General features: G+C 38.3%; 1 protein-coding gene across 1 annotated transcript; it reads right to left on the reverse strand.

The window, feature by feature from the left end:
- Positions 1–10,255: 10,255 nt before the first annotated feature.
- On the reverse strand, positions 10,256–13,883 carry LOC147604202 (uncharacterized). The gene is made up of 5 exons (XM_086795648.1): positions 13,345–13,883; positions 12,921–13,194; positions 11,664–12,035; positions 11,066–11,275; positions 10,256–10,438 (listed from the first exon to the last, which is right to left on the reverse strand). The coding sequence occupies exons 1-5, from the start codon at positions 13,881–13,883 to the stop codon at positions 10,256–10,258; spliced, it is 1,578 nt and encodes a 525-aa protein (XP_086651774.1).
- Positions 13,884–21,557: the final 7,674 nt, after the last annotated feature.

Here is a 21,557-nt window from a genome sequence, read left to right on the forward strand (position 1 = left end):
TTTCATGTTCTTAGAGCTTGCACATAGAGTGTATTAGGTTTAGTTTGTATCGATTACATTAAACAATGCAATAGAATGTATTTTTTTAGTGAATGTTAGCTCTCTTTAGTGTTAAACATAGAACTAAAATCATTAGCTTTAGCTTAATTTGTGTGTTTTTCATTGGAATTGTATGCATTAGAGTGTTAGCAATCATTAGGGGTAGCTTAATCCTTCCAAAAATTTCTCAAAAAAACATTAAAAAACCCTTGAATTCGACTAATTTCTCTTAATGAACTAGTTTTTGTCATTAAGGGTGATTAATCTTATACAAGAGGTAAAAGTTTTAGAAAATATGTTAATTGGGGTCCAAATTGATCATGTAAGTTGTTGAAATTAGTGTTTATGAGTGTTTTGAGAGTATATGCATGCTTCAAAATACCTAATTACATCAATTTCTTCATCAATTAGAAGAATTTAACTCTCTTTTGCTTAATTTTGCCTTAAAAGAAGAGACCAAAATTAAGAGTCTAATTAATCTCCTATTTTAGAGAGTATTGTGCCGAGATTGTGCCTGAGGATGATATCTGGGAAGTTGATAGCCTTGATGAACAGGAGCCAGAGATAGAGATGGATCCAGATATGATCGAGAGTGTAGCTAAGGCTTCTTTGCGTGTTGCTGAGATGCTAAACGCAAAGTCCCTGGATGACAAGGATTCTGAACCAGGTGAGCTGTATGGTTGTGAAGAGATGCTTGAACCAGTTAAGCTGGAAGTGCTGGTGGACACTGCTGATGGAAAGGATCTGGATTTTTGTGTACAGAAAGTGTACACATTTGTTGATGCACATAGCTTAGCATTCCCTTGCTCTACCCAATGATGTGCTCAATTGTTTGAATTAATTAGAGATTTGTGGTTAATTAGAGTCTTTGATAAGTATAAAAGAGGGAAAGATTAATGAAAGGATTAAGGCTAATGAGAATTCAATGAGTAGATGCCCATGAGTTGTCAAATTATCCATTTTGGGAGTCATTTATAAAGGGTGTAAGGGAGTGTCATAAAAAGGTTTTTTTTTTATTTTCACTTACCTTTTTGGAAAAATGCCCATATGTCCTTAATTTAAAATTCAAAAAATATCCCCCCCAAACAAGGAAATTTGAATTTCCTACTAGACTCCAAACTAATAATAATAATAATAATTTTAAAAAAATGGTACACGAGTGAACCATTTTTTGCACTCACATCCTAAGGGTTCACATCCTAGGGGTCCGCGCCCAAAAAAAGAGAGGAAAAAATCGGTTCACGTCCTAAGCGATTCACGACATGACCCCTTAAGTGTTTCACGGCGTGAAATAGTCTCCCCATATTTTTTTTTGAAAAAATGAAAAATGGTTCATGCGTGAATCATTTTATGCGCTCTCACGGCCTAAGGGTCTGTGCCCAAAAAAAAAGCATGAGACACGTGTCTCATGGTTCATAGCCTAAGCATCTCACGGCCTAAGTGTCTCACGGTTCACGGCCTAAGCATATCATGCCTTAAGACAAAAAAAAAAGTCAAAATTGATAAAATCCATGAAATCCGTTTCACACCGTGAACCGCACCCTGCTAGTTCACGATGTGAAAGGGGTTGTCAGCCCAAAAAAAAGGACTAGAAAACGCCCTTGTTTGGACGCTCGCATCTCATAAACTATGCATCCGATGAAGGTGCTCTAGTGCTCATTGGAAAGCCAACATCAAGCTCTTTAAATTTGATCTAGGTCTTCCGAAGTAGAAAATGATCGTTTTGGCCTCTGACCAGCAGCCTCAAATTTTGACCTGGAAATCGAGGTAAAAAATGGATTGAAAAGCACTAAAAATAGTAAAAAAATAGTACAAAAATGACTACGGATTATATTCGGGTAACTTTTTGAGGGTATAAACAACAAAATCATGAACAACTCAGAGAGACAAAGTTGTAGTACTCCAAAAATACTACAACTCTCTCATATAGAGTTTTTCCAAATTCTTTTGGGAAGACCCTAAAAAACGAGGGAAAAATTCTTGAAAAAAGTTCGCGTCTCGTGAGACAGTGATGGAAAATAGGTTTTAGGATCTCCTCTTCCATCTGGGAAGTTAATAGCATGCACTTTTTCTGAAAAAATATCCCTAAGAGGTCGTTCACGTGCATGTAGTGTCTAAGCTAATTAGGGCAAACAAACACTCGTTTGACCCAATGAAGAGTACATTAGGCCTTTTGAGGCTATAACACACTGTGAGAAAATATAAAAAGCAAAAAAAAAACATGTATTCTTACTCATTAAGAAGCAATTATTCAATTAGACATGGCAACAATAGAGGCACTACGTGGATCGACACCCTCACTGAACCCACTGGTTGACATCTTTGAGCCATTGAGATCTATGCCCCAAAAGCACCTCCCAATACCATTTTCCATGCCAACAACAAGAGTGTCACTTCAATCCCACCGGGCTTTGGTCCTTTATCTAATATTTTCACAATTCCTATAGGTACCAACCCTTGGATGCCCACACCTTGGACATACTAACTAGTCTCGGAAGGGGGGTAGCCCAAGGACTTAGTGAGTCCCTACTATCAAGAGAACTCACATACGGCCTCAGTGACTCATACAAAAATACAATCGTACATATCTCCAAAATTATGGGCAAATATGATGGAACAACTCATCCTATTCAATTCATTCAAATGTTTGAATAGAGATGTGAAGCCTTTGGAAACCCAAACTGCCCCACCAAGATACATGCGTTGAACTTATTTTTAAAGAAAAAAGCTAGTCGATGGTTCATCACATTGATGCTGGCGATCAAGATAAACTTCAGAACCTTGAAGTCAGCCTTTAGCCATGGCTTTTCAAGATAAAGTTATCGGTGGACTGTAGTGAAAGAACTTTATTCAATTGAGCGTAAACCAAACGAAACCATTAGAGACTTTATCCTTCAGATAAAACTCTTCGACTCACGATGTGAGTCCTGGGAGAAATTAAACGATTCTCAATTGAAGAGATGTTTCATGATGGGATTAAAGAGTAACAACTTACACAACTTGATCATTGCATCCAACTCGGTAATATTCAATCAATGTTGTAAAGAAGCAGCATGCTTAGATGACAACATGCTGGAAGATGATCATGCTACGAGATGTTCCTCATCTAAACCAAGTGAAGCAATGGACAAAGAACGATTGATCTCGGAATTGTCATTCCCTAAATTCTATGTAGCCTTGCTTATAAAAGCTTTTAATCGACATCTCTAAGAGAGGATGAGATCATTCAAAGCCAAACATCCTTAATGTCTCTATAAGTGAGGAGCAAAATACCTTATGTTCAGTGCAATCACTACGACCATCCCAATCCCCATTGTGCATACAAGACACCTGTTTTTCTGTACTGCATATATTGTAAATCCTTTGGTCATGATACTACAAAGTGTCCCAATTCATCAATAATTGACTCAAAACCCCCATCTCCTATGCAAGAAGAAACAATCCACAGGGTGGAAACTGCTCAAGAAGCAGTTAATCGAACATTTCAATGTATCTATTATTGTGGACCTCACAAAGTGGCAGACTATCCAGTTTGGAATACTTTCATGCCCATAGTCACTGACACTTTGTAGAAGAACATGTCTTAAAGTAGAAACCAAAAGAGATAACAAAACCTTCTAAACCTAAGAAAAACAAGGGAAAACAAACTATCGAAACCAAGGTTAAATTAAAGGACAAGGAAAAGAAGCCTGTGGAGGAGATAAACCTAAAAAAGCCAAAAGCTATACATGATGCAGAAGCATCTACCTCAAAAGCCACCACATAAACCACAAAACCCATATGTGCGACACAGGATACAAAAGTCCAAAAGAAAGTTTGTTCTCATTGCATAAGAAAACATAATGAAAACCTAACAATCCAAAGAAAGTCAGAAGATGAAACAAGTTCTAGTACGTCATTTAGTGAGAATGAAACAAGTTTTGATTCGGCACTAGGTGCACCTCACAGACCAATCAAGAAACTAGAACCCGCCCAACCACCCCAAATGAAAATCATCATCACATGGCATATGTGGAATGCAAAAAGCAAGCTTAGGAGAGCATACTTGGCATGGTTGAGTGTCTTATAGGATCACCAGTTGTGATTAAACCTCATAATGCTAATTCTAAAAAAGCAACCAAAATACCAAACCCGGAGGAGTATCGCTTCCCCTTTCAAGAGGAAGATATACTCTCTACAAAAGAGTCATTAGAGATAGATTGCATGAATTGTGCAATTGAAATAGCATATGAGGAATTCGATGAATCCCTTACAAAATTAAAGCAGTCTCTCAAAACCTCATTTGGAGGAATGCTCTTCTCTCATGGGTGAAGCCAACAAAGCATCAGCACTTGCACCTTTAAGGGCTCAACATGAGTTATACCAAGACATACGAGAAGGTCCCGGAGTGCTCCAGCTTGTGCTTTGGGGATCTTGGAATCTCCCCTTCCTCAAGCTCCACCTCATCTGTGTTTGCCATAGCCTTAGATAGAAAGATCTCAGAGAGAGCAACTCTCGACACAACTAGCACATCATCGCTTGCAGTAGCCTTTATAATAAAAGAGGGGTGCCATTGAAGCATGCATGCAGCATGCCTTGTTGCTACAAGCCCATTTACACTACTGGTCAGCTTTTGGTTTGATGAAAAACCTTTTCCTAAGAAGAGAGATGTTGGCTGGTGGCTTTCTATAAGGGAAAAGCTCTCTCTTCCAACTGCATCCGCCCACTGCACCATATCTATAATAAAAGAGAACATCATGCTCCAAGATCGACAAAACGCTGCAAGAAGCTGAGCACTAATCAAGGAAGAGTTGCACACACCATATTATAAAGCCATTACTAATCCAATTCAAGCATTTATAGCAGTTTGAGCTATGTGTAGGAGGCTCTCTACAATAGCTATGTATTTGGCACTCTTGCTCATCTCTAATCAATTCATTACCCTTCTTTCCACATGCCCTTTGACTTTATCAAAGAAATACTTTTGATATTTTTTCACGTGTTAAGTTTAATTTTCCTCCCCGTGGGTTTTGGGGCGAAGTACAGTTTGCAAATACAATAAAATCTTGATATATTTTTTCACCTTATGTGGTAGGGGAAACTATTGGTTGGGTGGATCGGTACTTTTGTATATAAGATCTGGAGGTATGGCAGTGGATTATTGTCATATCTCACTCTCCCTAGGGTTACTATGAGAGTGGGGCTTTCGGACAGATGTGGTGTTGCCATTGTTGATTGGTTCTCTATGTTGAATGCAAACTTGCAACATTGTCTTAGATTTGACCATTTTTTGTGTTTATATACTAGTAAGGTAAGAAGGTAAGGGGTTGCATACTTTAGTATAGTCTTCTTTGTCTCTGGACACATAGAAAGCTGGAGAGGCGTGGCCTTGCCAGATGCCCTACTGTAGGTTGTCCCTACAACTCACAACACTCTTCCCATGTCTTGAATTGTGTATTTCTCCTTCTTACGTGTTGTGCCAAAACTCTCTTTAGATCTAGAAGAGCTTCTCTCTCTTGCAGACTAAATGTATACCACCCTGTAGCATATCTTATCAATACACCCAATATTAATTTAGAGGCTCAAAATACTTATAGGGCAAGCTCAAAATACTTGCACATTTTGGCATGGAGGGAGGGAGGAAGAGAGAGAGATAATCAAAACTAGAGGAAAATATACTTTTCAAGTTGTTACCAATTTGGCCTTATGCTAAGTATGCCATAGCATTAAGTAGGCCATGGTTTTTGTGTTTGCTTGTGAGCCATGATTGGTGATTTTGTTTTGGTCTTATTTAATGCAAATATTGTTGAGCTCAACATTTTTTGGAGCCCATTGAGAGTGGGTCATGTTCCGTGCAGTTGCAAAAATGTAGTTGGTGTAGTATTTCAAATTTCTATGGTTAACATGTGAATATTGTGTTTTGATAATGTGCAAATCTAGTGATTTATGTGATCTGTTTCAAAAGTTTTTCAAGTTAATTCCAATTTTTTGGGGTTTGCTGCTGCCAAGTTTTGCTCTGATTTTCACCTCGCTCGGAAAAGGTTGCTCGGTGTTTGGTTCACAAAGTCAAATATGCATACAAGCTTATGTTTTGGGAAATAATGGATTTTGCTTCATCCAGGATGCATAGAGTTTTTAGCCAATCTATTCATAAAGTTCCATGTTGGGATATGGTCCATAACTTTATATACATAAATACATGTGTATGGTGGAAACTTTAGAATTGCATGTAGAGAGACAATTACCAGGGACAATATTAGTGTTATGTGTATGATCATGAGATATTTAGGCCAGAAAATATGGGTGTGGAGGCCATGTTCAACCCACTCAAAAAGGTTTGGCACTAATGTAATGCACAATGCTATGTATTAAGGACAATTCTCATTGATGATAGTCCATACAAAGGATATGTGAGTCCACTAGAGAATTGCACTTTTGCACCCAAATTTAACATTAATACATATGACAACACATTGGAAGGTTTATATGGATACTTGTGCCATTTGGATATGGCTGGTGACATGTAAATGATATCTTTTGATAGATATGGGCAGTTTGCCAATCCAACAAGGACATACCTTGTATGAATACTTTTGACATATGATTATAAAGTGGGAGGAGATGTATAAGGATAAATCCAAGGGATATGCAGCCTCAACATGTGATGAAAATGACGTAATCTATTCATGTCAAGTTGTTATTAAACATGCAGCATGTGATTATGAAGTTATAATTTCAAGAACAATACACTCTCCTCCACTTGACTCTAAGTACTACACAATTTCAAGAACAATACACTCTCCTCCACTTGACTCTAAGTACTACACAATTGAAGATATTGAAAAAAATACTACCAGTGTCAAAACTAAATGAAATGGTTGCGATGCACTATGTCAAACAACTGGGTTATAAGAAAATGTTAATCATAGGAGCTTTGTAGCTAAGGGTTTCATATCACAACTCCAAGCATACCACACATGTAAACATTGATTGGGTTCTTCTATATTTTTAAGTCTAGTGCAAACACTAATGTTTTAAGTGGGATATGTGAAGTTTCTCCACTTTGTGTTTATAATAGAAATGATGACTATTTACAATCACCTCATTGGCCAGTTCAAAATGGTGGTCTGCTACATTAATGAGGTTGCCTTCATGGTTAAGAACTCAACAATTGTGGGTGCTGATCAAGGGCTATTCATCATATCAAGTGTTCCTCTTGACAAAGCTTTGTTGCACTACTGTGGACTTCATGATGACTGGAATTTATTGTGTTCCATGCACCCCACATCAAGGAGGTTCTCCATTCTTGAGAGGAACCAACAGTTGAGATCGAAGAGGATTGAGATAGAAATGTGGTGGGCTCCATAAATAATTGTAGGGGTTTTAGTGAGAAAGAAATGTGAGATATATGTTTTCTCCATCTTTATCACCTTGGCATAAACAAACTCACAAGTCAATCAATAACCTTGAATATGGATATGTTTATGTTGAATCTATATGAAACCTCAAGGCGGGAGATGAGCTCTTTGTCGATTATGAGTTTTGATTGCAATGTGTTATCAATATTAAGTTTCCATCATGTAAGGTCCCCAACCTAAAAAGGGGAATCCTTAAGATAGTTTACTAAGACTTTGAAAGAATTTCCTAGTTATCAACACCTTGACCGTGTAGAGATACGAGGATATGACTACTAGGTAAGACCTAGCTCTATCTCGCAAGGGAAGTGTGGTCTCCTAAATGGTTCTAAAAATCACCCATAAAGTGATCAACCTATCTTGGGTAGCCTCTATCCTTGATTCCTAGAAGTAACACCTTTTTCCCCATCTATGGGAGGCACAACTGCTGACCTAGTCCTCTAAAATAGAATTGCCCAGGGCCTTATTTACCTAGCGTAGTATGATTGATTAGTTTTGTTGGAAAGCTACCCGACTAAGTGAGTCCACCTGTCCATAGGATGGTGCTAGCGATCCACCCTCCCAATTTCCACCCAACTCACCCATCATTTTTGTTTTCTAATTAATCCTTTCTTGTAACTTGGGCCATCTCTCCAAATATGAATTAAAATATCAATACTGCTAAAATAAGCTTTGGCTAGAGCTTATGTTCTGATACTATGTAAGAATACACAATAACGGAAGCACGATCAACATAATATGAAGCACTAAATTTTAAAAAGAAGTGGATAGTAATAATTATATTACTGCTTGCAAACTTTGATTACAAATTGTTGGCATTTACCCACCTATGTAGTATGGGTAAGAAGCTTTGATGGTGATCTAGAGAGTTTGGACAGAGGATTTCTTACTTACAAGAGTGCTTGAACACAATGAACTCAATAATAAATTTAGGTGGCTAAACTAGTCTATATGTACTACCTAGGGTTGGCATGGATGTGGGTCGACCGGTAGAGTGCCAAGTCTACATAAGTCGTCCCTCCTAAATATCTTGCCACACTTGGCCGCCCTCCAGTGTCTAAAGTGGGGTGCCCAAGTGCTCACTCTACAATGGCTACTCCTCATAAAGGGAGCCTTACTTAATAGAGCACATCCATCACTCACAGAGACAGCATGAGGGTGCAGCCATTAAGCAAATGCTTGTCTAACAAATCTAAGTTGCTCTTCAAATCAGACACATTTTCAAAGACAAGAATGTAGAAAACAAGATATCAAATATGGAAGTAGATAATGGTGTGTATATGGAATCTTTTTAAGATAAAGATGATGTAAATACTCTTGTTTTAGATGAAAATGGAGCATTGCACATGGCGTGTAATAAACCTTTTGACAAACATGATAGAGATACATGTCTAAAATGAAGATGGAGAACTCAACATGAAAACCTCTGATCGTTATGACGGTCTTATAGTGACATCAGGCTAAATTTTGATGGGCTACCTTTGAAAATTTTGATTTTCTTTGAATATTATGCATAAAATGTTGTTTTAACGTTATTTTCTTACAAACAATAGAAAAAATTGAAGTAATTTTGTTACTAATTTTTTTAATTTAAAATAGCAAAAATAAAAGTAAAATACCAATAAAAGAATTAAGCCTCCATGAGATAGACATGTTTGGATTGAAGGACTTACACAGATGTTCAAAACTTTCTATGGGTTCATTTGCACATGGAGGGATTTAAACTGAATTTATGGATCCATTTGCACATGGAGGGATTTATCCTAGATTTTTCTAGGTGCTATCCATCTCATTCTTAATATTCAAATTTTCTTCACAACACCCAATAATGCAAGTAGTTAATACCATGTTTTTTTTAGGATTCAAATATAGGCACTAAAATACTCTCTAAAGCTAATAGTAATACCATTGGTTGTAAAGAAAGAAATGTGACTTTTGGTACTATTACTCGTCTTGGTGACCCATCATCACACCTTTCAGTTAACTTTTACTAATTAGCTCGTGTCTTAATCATAACAACAATATTTAACCTTACATCAATCCTTTTTCACCATGGCTTGAAGAGGGAAATGGTAATTTTAAACAAACACCTCATCATAGTTCATTCAATTATAACTACAACTTGACAAATTTGAGGTGGTATTAACCCACCTATGCTCTATAGACCACACGTAGTGTAGTGTGGTTAGAGGATTGAAGTCTCCAGCAGAGGTCTTGTGTTCAATTCTCACTACCTACGGCGGCTGGCGACATTACAAGGGAGTGGGGGGATCACTTTCTCATGGGTGTATTGTTGCCGAGGTGAGTGGGTGGAGGACCAGCTCATGGGTCCATGTAAATAAAAATGGAACCATGTATTCATGAATTGTTGCTGAGGTGAGTGCGTGGAGGACCAGCTCATGGGTCCATGTAAATAAAAATGGAACCATGTATTCATGAATTTTCCTTTTTTTTAAAAAGTTAACCCACCTCTTGATCTATTATGACTTACTAATTTACCTTTAATCATAACATCTCAATTTTGAACAATGAAAAGAATGGGTGTAGTTCTTCTTCATCGAGGACTTCCATGTATTCATGAATTTTCTAGTGAAAAAAAAAACAAAGTTAACCCACCACTTGATCTATTATGACTTACTAATGTACCTTTAATCATAACATGCCAATTTTGAACAATGAAAAGAGGGGGTGTGAGCTCTTCTTCATTGGGGACATATTAAAAAATAAGCATGGAGCCATGGAGGGATGATAATAATAATAATTAAAAAAAGGTGCAAGTGATTCGCTTGATTTCAATACATTAATGTCAGCGTCATGTGTTCTCATGATTGTCTACTTCTACTACTACAACTAGTGCAAAGCTTTTGATCTCGTGTGGTTGGTTCAAGATTTAGTTGGGTGGCGGAGACAAGGCGATTATGCAAATGAGGAGTACTTGAAGCTGCAGCTGCAATTTGAAGAGCGTTTTCAATTTGCTGCAAGCTTGCGCTCACCCGAGGAGTCATCTAAGCATTAAACCAAAAAAAAACACCTTAATCACAATTATATTGCAATTAAATAAACAAACGAGTGTATTGCAACTATAATTGCTAGTTAGATAAACAAATAAATAATAATTACACTTATACCTTTGGTTGGAAAACAAGCAATGTAAAAAAAAAAAAACAGATGCAAATATACATGTATGACTTATAATGCTAGTAGAAAAGGCATGACTTATAATGCTAGTAGAAAAATTACATGACTTATAATGCTAGGCGAAAAAAACAAACAATATATGAAGAGAGTGAAGGATCTATTTTAACCCTTTATTTTCCACTTTAATTCTTATAAAACCCTTCTTTTTCAATTGTATATATATATATAAAACCCTTCTTTTTCAATTGTATATATATATAAAAGCCTAAATCCTTACTTTTTTCAATTGCACGGGTATAAATCCTAACTACTTAATTAAACAAGTGATTTAAATTACTCCAAGTATTAGTTTAAGGTGTATTGATTTTATTACTCCATTTCCTTGGGAAATTATATTATTGATCGTGCTCCTTATTGTGTAAGCTTAACTGATCGATTTAATTACTCCAAATAATAGTCTGCGATTTATCGATCTACAAGTGAAAGAGATAAACCTCAACTGTGATGTATTGAACCACTTTGGCTCCCACTGTTGTGACGTTGGATTGCAGTACCTCAACCTTGCACTCATCCAAAGCTGCTAAAATGCGCAGAACTAATCCTGGGCTTTTTGCACATAATACCTTGATTACTGCTTGCTTGCCCAAATTCTGAACTTCCACTTGTATCTGATGATCGATGCAGATATTGTCCATAACATCCTGCTATAATGACATAGGCACAAATTAGGTTTCCAGTTTGATGGGTTAATTCAATATTAATTCTCTTGATTAGCAAGCGATAAAACTAAACTCATATTAAACACACATCCAAGTGTTCACAATCTTTGGCTCTTGAAATTATTTCTTACAACCTACAAGTCACAATTTGATTATGGTGATCACACACCAATCTAATTCCATTACTACTTTGATGTGTTAATCATTTGATATCTACTTAACCTAATAGTTTGATATGTTAAGAATTGGATTCTTTGACGAGAAATTAGTAAAACTAAGCTCTCCAATCTTAAGGCATGTTAACCACAATGCTAACCGTATGATATAATATGTATTTAGTATATGTAAGTATTTGATTTTGGAAAATACTTACCGATGAAGGGGTGGTTAATTTGAGGGGATCTGATGAGCTGAGAGTGGATTCTTCACATGCTTTGATATAATTGAGGGTGTCACTCGATGAGTTGCTAGCAGATCGATAAACGTAATTGATTTTCTCTGCTGCTGATTCATGAGATTTGTCTTCTGATGAGGTTGATACATAAGGTGGAGTTACAGGAGTAGATTGACGAGAAACCTTTGCTTTGATTAAGGTTTCATGATCCCAGCTATGATAATTATTTGCGTTGGCAATATTACGCTTTGAGCCCACCTTAATTCCATTGCAGCTCTGCAATTTTTTCAGTTCCTTCTCTAACTCCAAAATATAGTCGATTGTATCTCCCACAATAGAGGCCTTATCCTTCTACACCATGCATCGATCCCCCCCCCCCCCCAAAAAAAAAAAAAACCAGTCAATCCAATCATGAATATGCTTAAGCCTTAGCTAATCTTATGATGTTCCCAAATTAAATTCTTATATATATATATGTATGTATGTATGTATGTATGTATGTATGTGTACATACACACATACACACATATGTACACACTTACATACATACATGATATATATATGTATATGTGTGTGCTTGTATATATGCATATACATATATGATATATATATGTATGTCTATACTTATACACACGTCATATGTATATATACATACACATACATATCATATATGCATATTTATAGACACATACACACATATACATACATATACATATCATGTATTCATATGCATAATACAAATATAAACACATGCACGTCTACATATATATCATATATGTATGTATATGTACACACACATACATTCATACACACACATACATTCATACTACATACTTGTACATACACCCATATATATATATATACACACATATATATATATATATATGCATACAAACATAGATATATAAAAATAACACACACACACACACAGATATATCATGAAAGTAACCTGTAAGGCATTGTAAACTAGACTCATTAATTGTCAAATAGTGTGAGCATGAATGTGTATTTTATTGATTAAATCAAAACCTAAAGCCTTGGTGCATTATAAATTTGAATTGATTAATGAAGCAGTATGTATATAACAAATCGAGAGAGACTTTTTCAAAAAAGGAACTTATGAGATAATAAGAAAATTAAACACGGTATAAGTAATGAAGCCATGCTTAGAATTAAAAACGACTAAATAATTGAAGCCAAATGAGATTTAATGTAAGTTTGTAATAAGCAAAGCACCTTGGCAGACTTGCTAATCATGGACCGGAGTATGCAAAACTTGTCGTTCATCTCCTCACGTCTCTGCCGTTCTGCCAAGATGTGGTTTTCTCTTTGAATCTTGTTTCTTTGCCCACGTCTCCCCGTTCCGGCATACTGTAGCTGGTTGCACTTGTTAATCACACTCTCGGTTACAGTTAATTTGCTGCTTATCATTGCTAATTTTCTGCTTATCATTGCATCTTCTTTGGTATCTCCAATTCTTAACTCCGGCCTTGCAGCCATCTTCTCCTCTCTGTAATCAAAGCTGCAATCGTGATTAGCTGCGGAATTTACCCTGTCTCTTACAGCACCGCCTTCATCGTAATTAAGTGCTAGATTAGTGGCTAAACCATATCAAAATTACACCTAGCAGCATTTTGTGACAGGATATCATTAGACAGACCTTTGCTTAATTACTTCAATGTTCGGCACACAATTAGCATGCTTTAATGTGCCTGGAACATCGATTAATGCTTTCTCTGCAGAAAATGTCGATGTTGACAACGATCGATGTGTCGCATCTTGTGCATGATATGATGGAAGTGATAATGTTGTTGCAGGAGCTTGATTAATGAGATTGGAGGTGGGTTCAATGTGATTAAACCGAGGGGCATTGAGATTAGGCAATGCTAAGCAAGGATTAGCATGAGGAGGGGGATGGATTAAAGGATGATGAGTAATGGAGGGGCGATTGGGAACTGAACTGATGAGGGAAGGGGTGGAAATGAGCAATTGGAGGTCTCCTAAGGTTTGGATATTAAGCGGGTTGTTGCGATTAAATGATGGAATATTGCAATTAAAAGGCATATTAGAGATACGTGGAGATGGAGATGGAGATGGTGATGGTGCAATTAGAGGATCTGCAGGAGGATTATTAGAAGAAGATGGAATAATTACAGTAGAAGAACTAGAGGCATTAAGCCAAGCTATTTCATGCGCCATAGCTGCTGTAATCAGAGCTTGGATTTTTTTGTAGAAAACCAACTGTAATTCCCTCAACTTCTACATATATATGTCAACAATTTAGTTGATTAGACTACACTTAATCATAATTAAATCAGTAATCTCAATCATCTGCATCTGATTAGCAGTGAAATTCAACATCATAATAAGATTAAACCGTGTAATGTTGCTATTATAATATCTTATTATATTGTGTGCAACACACGAAAGCCTGTGTTTGCCCCCTAATGGGGACAAAAGTTGACAAACGTGCCATGCACACGTGCCACTTAAGCTCCCTCCACACCCACCCTCTCTTCCACACGTGAGAATGCAATATTGCCATCATAACCAACCCAAACCAATTCTAGTAGATTATTAAGCTCGGATTTAAATCTTAACTCACCTCATTATACCTAGCTTAAACAAGCTTAGTCAATGTTAAGCATGATGTAATAATGGAGGATTATCCTTTTTGCTTTGTAGCTCTCTTATTATACAATATATCGCCCTTTTAAAATAAAAATTTTTTAAAAGTAAATAAGGACCTCAATCAACGCTCCCATTTGACTAGGTAATAGTCACATTTTTGCAAAAAGAAAAAAATTAAAACGGTAGCCTAGGCAAGATTAATTAATCAGTGTATGCAATTGGTAGAAAATAATCAAGCAATATTTAAATCTTAGCTTAAAAAAATATCTTGCTTAATATCGTTGAAAAAAAAAATTACATCTAAAAGGCTTTTAAATGGTACTATTTAGAAACTTAAATAAATGTATTTATTTCTTGGTATTATGTTTCGTGTAAAGTTTAACTAAATGAATATCTGAAATTTAATTGTATTTAATTGTTGAAATCGTGAAATATTGTATCCTAGGTTATAATTTCGAATTGAATTTCTTGCGTTTACTAAATAACTGAATTTGAAGTAAAGCACGCGCCGGACTTTAAATTGATTAGCCGCGATTTCGGTAATAAAAAAGATCATTATTTTTTTTTAATATTATATCTGCGCCGAAATTATATGAAGGCAGTCGATTCAAATTTCGCGTTCTTCTATGAATTCATCAAATTAGCGATTGTTAGCAATGATTGATTCATCGTTAAACACGATTACAGATTAAGTGTGAAGCTTTAGACGCTTATTAGTAGGTGCTAAACACAATTCGAGATTGATTGAGAAGCTGATTAACCCACATAATTGATTGAGAAAAAGCGGTTGGTTGGCAAAAGATTGAAATTAAGAGGGCTGCTTCATAAACAGGGAATACCTACATTGATTGAATTCAAGTTGTTAGTTGCAGGGGGAGGAGATCATCAAAATCTTCAAAGCCACCGGAAGGTGGCAATTAATAATACTGCGGGGGGGGTGGGGTTTGCGATGATTAGAATGGCAATTAACCTTATGAGCGTGATCCTTAAGGTGCAGTAATGGTGATTAGAATGGAAATTAACCTTATGAGCGTCATTATTCCCTTCAATAATCATCATCATAATCCCCCCATAACCCTAATTGCCATCCTTACCATCCTTCCATAATTCGGTACCAAGATAGCAATCTCTCACGATCATTTCTCTCCACAAACACGCTAAATAAATCATCACTCATCCCTTTGATAATTACCTTTAATCCATTCAATAATCATCATTCATCCCGTTCAGAATCATTGTTTATCCGCAACAACCAGCGTAGTACGTGTGTGATTGGCATGGAGATACTGGGGTGAGCATGCGGTCCGTAATTAGATCGAGATTAAAGAAGAGAGAAGTACTGTAGTAGCATCAAAAATAAGAGGAGGATCAGAATCAGCAGATCAAAGTTCATCAACGGATTCTTGGAGCTGCCTGCCGCATTGAATGCGTTTTTTTGGGCATTGAAAGTACTCGCTGGCAGGGCCTAAATTTGACGGGTTACTTAAAATTTCAAGTGACATACACTTTTTCAAAGTGCTTTTCACATGACATGACATGAATCTCCAAAATCATGTTATTCAAATCATGATTAACAAGATGTGCTAATCATTGGATCATACGCACCAGCCCATGCACAGCCGATGGTAAGAAAGATGATTGAAATAGTACTAATCAAGATTAGATGTCCTGATTGAGCCATTAATTTTGATGATTAGAGCCGCCAAACGATTTACTCTGGGATTCCTGACTCACATGGAAATGAGGACAGGGTTCAGACTATAGTGTACGCCTGCAACCGCTGGCACAACTAGCTAGCGGCCTACGGGGCAGCCTACTGCGGGATCAGGATCGGGATCGGTGGGGGCACACAGCTAGTAGTGCTCAAAATGGAAGAAATCTGTCCCACCGATAATAACAGGCAGCACGAAATGGAAGAAATCTGTCCCACCGACAACAGGCAGCACAACGTTCATGTCACAACGTTCATGTAGCTGTGGCAGTGATGAAAAGATAAAATACTAATTAATCATAAATTCAAAACGATGAGAATCATGAGATTAAAAAGGAATTAGTAATTATAATGCAGGTGGGTTTTTGATTAATGGACTGATCACACTCACCCACTTGCTGCACCCAAGGCCTAAATTTGACGGGTTACTTAAAATTTCAAGTGACATACACTTTTTCAAACTACTTTTCACATGACATGAATCTCCAAAATCATGTTATTCGAACTAGATTCAAACTTAGGTATATACACCTCCTAATCAGCTTCAATCTCCTTTGAAAACAAAAAGGTAAATGCTAATTTTCTTATTTTTCTTTTACAAACATTATTAACTTCAAACTAACGACAAAATATTATCTTATCACATTTATTTGACTTCAAGTGTCATTATCCTCACGTATGACCTATATCGCAACCACTACAACAGAATGAGGGTCTAGCAACGAAAATAGCAGTGTTTTATAACTAGAAGGTTAGCTAGGTGTCGGGCCATTTTCGCTTCTAGAAACACTACTATTTTCGTTACAACGAGTTCGCTGCTCAGCAGTGGCATTTCACTGCCATTTTTCTACTCTTCGCTCTGCTGAGCACGAAATGCTCTGCACAGAAACTGGGGAGTCTACAGAAGACTCCCCAGTCTGCCCCAAGTCCTGTCCCAGGTCCTTTTTTTAAAATTAAAACAAAGTCACAGTTTCAAATTTATAACACAAACACAAATATAAGAAACACGTACATTGTGGAGAATGCAGTTGAGCCCAAAAAGTTATTATATTTCAGAAATACATAATTTTTTTACAATGAAGAGGTGTTTAACTGGAATCCTCATCTGATTCCGAGGCATCTTCATCATCCGATTCCTCATTCGCTTCACTCACTTCACGCTGATAATCTAGATCCTCCTCTTTTTCTTCCCCTTCATCCTACATACATGCCATCAAGCGCAAGGTAAGCAAGAGAATTAAAATACAATTAGACGTAGAAAAGAGAATGGTTTAGGCTCACTTACCTCATCAGCTTGAGTCCCCAAAACGGACTCATCCAAGTGTACACCTCGCGTATGCATCCACGGCCACAATTGTGGACGGGGGGCTCTATATCCATAGTCACATGCCCAACAACCTCCCTCTACAAAAAACAATTAAGAAAATATACAATTATTTCAAGAAAACAATATAGTACAAAATGAAATGAAAGAAGAGAAGAAATGATTACTTATGAAACAAGCAAGAAAAGAGGATTTCCTGCCGGAGCCAAAGTGCGAAGCCCCTTGCTTCCGTAGTCGAGAAGCACTCGCCGCCGCTTGTTGTTGAAAAGCACCTAGGTGCTTTCTCACGAAGCTGCATGCATGCATCCACTCCTCGACCGTACACACGCTAGGCTTCTCCAAATTATTCTTTGCTGCTCTCTTGATATTTTCTCTCCCATTAGAGAGCAAAAGCTTGATGCACCTCTTCATCCACTCCTCGGAGAACCAAAGACCCGCATGTGGCACAAGGAACTCCGACTTAAGCACATCGATAACATATTGCTTAGAAAGTTCATCTTGTGCTTTTCACTTTTTGAAGGAGTTCACGAACTCCAGGTTCGCAAGTACATGCATACAATTCATGACTTGCTTTCCTCGTGCATCCATCATCACGAGGGCACCATCCGCATCCGCGTTGTATGGTAGGAGACGTGGATTGAACGGTGGAATGGGTCTCCTGGGGGTTGGCTCATAATGTGTAGATGAAGAGCCCCCTTGTTGGGGAGACGCATCGAGAGACCTAGTGCTGCTTTTGCCAAAGCAAAAGTAGCCTGCTCCCCCCCAACCCGTCTACTACCCCCCCAAGAATCCCTACTATGTCATCATCATGGTGAAGACAAACGTGAGGGAGAGGAGGTGGGTCTAGTAGAGGAAGGTGGTGTAGGCTCAACCATATCGTGATGGGCTTGCACCACTCGGCCCCGCGCCTATCAAAGGTGTGGTCTACCCCGACTGAGCAAGTGGGGGAGATTGCCCCCACGACGTCGACTGGCCAAGTGGGGTAGATTGCCCCCATGGCATCAACTGGCCCGACTATAAGCCCGCAAGAGATAAACACACAAACCAACCAACAACAAATGATCATGCAATCGGGACACAAAAACCATCTGCCGAAAAAGCCTAAGCCATCCACCACCCAGAAGAAGCCAGAAAGAAGAAGCTAAGACCATATAAACAATCGACAGGCAATGACAATCTAGTAAACACACCACAAACCAATGCTGATGTCAGGTACAAATTTTGTAACCCCTCCTTTTACTTCTTATATTGGCTCCCCACAGTGCTCTACCCACTAAGTGGGCTAGAGCACTCCCCACATACGAATCCCCACACACGAAGTGTAGAGCTAGTTTTTTATGGGACTTTTTGTAGATACATGCACAGATAGTCCAAACGCATACCTTGAAAAAGTTGAAGAGCTAGTTTTTTATGGGATTGTTTGTAGATACATGCCCAGATAGTCCAAATGCATACCTTGAAAAAGTTGAAGAGCTTCTAGTGAAAAAATCCAAAACCCTACACCGAAGCCTACGCACATCCTACACATGCACCGATTTTCTAAACCCTCATTTTACTATTATATTGGATCCCCACCATGTTGGTGTTAGAACATGAAGTCAAGTTGAGTGTTCTAGTTTGTACTAGGAACTAATATTTGTGTGAGAGTGCCACGTGTCATATTGGGAGTTATCCCATATACACTAGGTACTTTAGTTTGTGTGTGCACTCTATAAGAGTGTTGTACTTCCTTGTGTCAAATGGGTGAAGTCTACATCAACCTTTCTCATCATGTAAGTACTTTGGTTATCTTTGCTTTGCTCTAGCATTTTCATTATGTCTTTCCATTCTATTCTTGCACCTTCATGTGGTATCAGAGCCAGCTCCCTTCCTCCTTGCCTTCCAAGGAATTGAGTTGAGAGAGGCCAGAAAGAGAAGCTTCTCTCTCTCTCTCTCTCCTTGGAAGGCTTCCCTTCCCATACCCCTTCATGTGGAGCTGGAGCTTCCCTGTGGTCTTCATCAACATGTAGCTGCCCACGATTTCCCTCTTCATTTGCCATCTTCTCCGCTCCCCTCGTGTTTGCTGCCCGCCACCTCTTCTCACTTACCTCGCCATTCTCTTGCTGCTGCCCGCCTCTACATCAGGCTGCCACTACCCTGCTGCTGCCCGCCTCTACATCATGCCGCTCTTGTTTGTCCCTGATGCTGCTCCAAATCTGGCCGCACCTCTTCCAGCCATCTTCTTCCCGCCATATCTCTGATTCTCCTTGCCAAGGCTGCCTCGATTTCTGTCCACCATTATCAGTTTCTGCCCGCTCCTGTTGCTGCCCCACATCAGGCTACCACGTCTTATTTTCAGCATCGCCACATTGCTGAATCTGCCCAGCCCCTGTTTCCTGCACGTGCTGCATTTGGTCGCTCCTATTTTCTCCGAGTGCTGCACATTTTATGGCTGCCCCATCTCTGAAGCTGCCCATCATCTTCTTCAACGAATTCAATACCAAAATCAGCACACTTCTTTGGTGAATATCTATCCACGATTTGGCCAACATATGTGATTCCTCACGATGATGAACACCCACGCTGCCATTGAAAAGTTCAATGGCCAAGGATTTCACACTTGGCAAATGAAGATCAAGTTCCACTTGATGAAGTACAATCTGTGGAATCTGGTCAAGGGAACTTCTTCATCAAACGAGAAGGAAAAGGAACCTCAACGTCTCGAGCAAGCATTCGCAATCATTGCATTGGGTCTTGGAGACAATTATCTGCATCACATCTCTGATCTTGAAAACCCTGCTGACGCTTGGAATGTGCTTGACCACTTATTTGGTGCAAGTAGCAAGCATTCAAAGTTGTCACTCAAGATTGAATTCTTTGAGTTAGATCTAAAACCTGGAGCACCTTTGGATGCTCATATCAACAAAATGCGAAGCCTAATGAATCAATTGGCTTCCGTTCACTCTCCGGTGACAGAAGATGATGCTATGGCAGTGCTTCTCAAAAGCATGCCTGAAGAATATGACAACTTGGTCACGACACTGAAATATGGTCCCGATCCTTCATTTGAAGGGATCATAAGTGCATTGCAGGAAGATGAAAGGAAGCGGGAGAAGCGAAAGGATCACCAAGTGAAGGGAGAACAAGCTTTGGTAACCAAGTTCAAAAGGATTTCTTTTAAAGCTTGTAGACATTGTGGCAAAAACAATCATGATGAGAAAGATTGTTTTCGCATCAAGCCATGTGGGATTTGTGGCAAGAATGGCCACTCTGAAAATAATTGTTTCTCAAAGAAAAATTCAGCAAATATGGTGGAGGACACAAGTGATGAAAAAGCATATATGGTAGATGATAAAGATTTTTGTTTCTAGGGTTCCCTGCCTGGATCATGTTTCCAAAAAAAAGATTTTGTAAACCTGTTGCAACCGCTATGAGTATGCAAAGGTATCTTGTCTTATCTGTTTGAACCTCTCAGAGGTATCTATTATGTTTTGTGTGTTTGTCCTGGTATATCCCATATTTTGTACCTACCCAAGGATGTCCAACTTGCATGAGAGACTAGAGCCGTGGATTTATCCTTGACCAGAGACCCTGGCATGAGAGACCATGAGCCTATGATTTATCCTTGCAGTATGAGGCATTTCCTTGAGGGGGGATTTATTGGGAATATCAAGGAACTGCATCTTTTATGGACTCATGCTATCACTCACCTTTCCTTCATGGGGGGGTGTTAGAACATGAAGTCAAGTTGAGTGTTCTAGTTTGTACTAGGAACTAATATTTGTGTGAGAGTGCCACGTGTCATATTGGGAGTTATCCCATATACACTAGGTACTTTAGTTTGTGTGTGCACTCTATAAGAGTGTTGTACTTCCTTGTGTCAAATGGGTGAAGTCTACATCAACCTTTCTCATCATGTAAGTACTTTGGTTATCTTTGCTTTGCTCTAGCATTTTCATTATGTCTTTCCATTCTATTCTTGCACCTTCAGTTGGTAGAGGGCTCTCCATAGAAGGTAGAGCTAATTTTTTTTTGGGATCATTTGTAGATACATGCTCAAATAGTCCAAAAGCATACCTCAAAAACTCCAAGAGCTTCTAATCAGAAAGTCCAAAACCCTACACCAAAGCCTACACACATCCTATTCCAAACCTAACCAACCCACCCATTCTCAGGCATGCTTAGTGCACAAATGCCATTTTAAGCTCACACACGACCCGTACTAACC

Source organism: Cibotium barometz, chromosome 62, assembly GCF_041138505.1.
Source record: "Cibotium barometz isolate CiBa-2024 chromosome 62, ASM4113850v1, whole genome shotgun sequence".
Taxonomy (NCBI): Eukaryota; Viridiplantae; Streptophyta; class Polypodiopsida; order Cyatheales; family Cibotiaceae; genus Cibotium; species Cibotium barometz.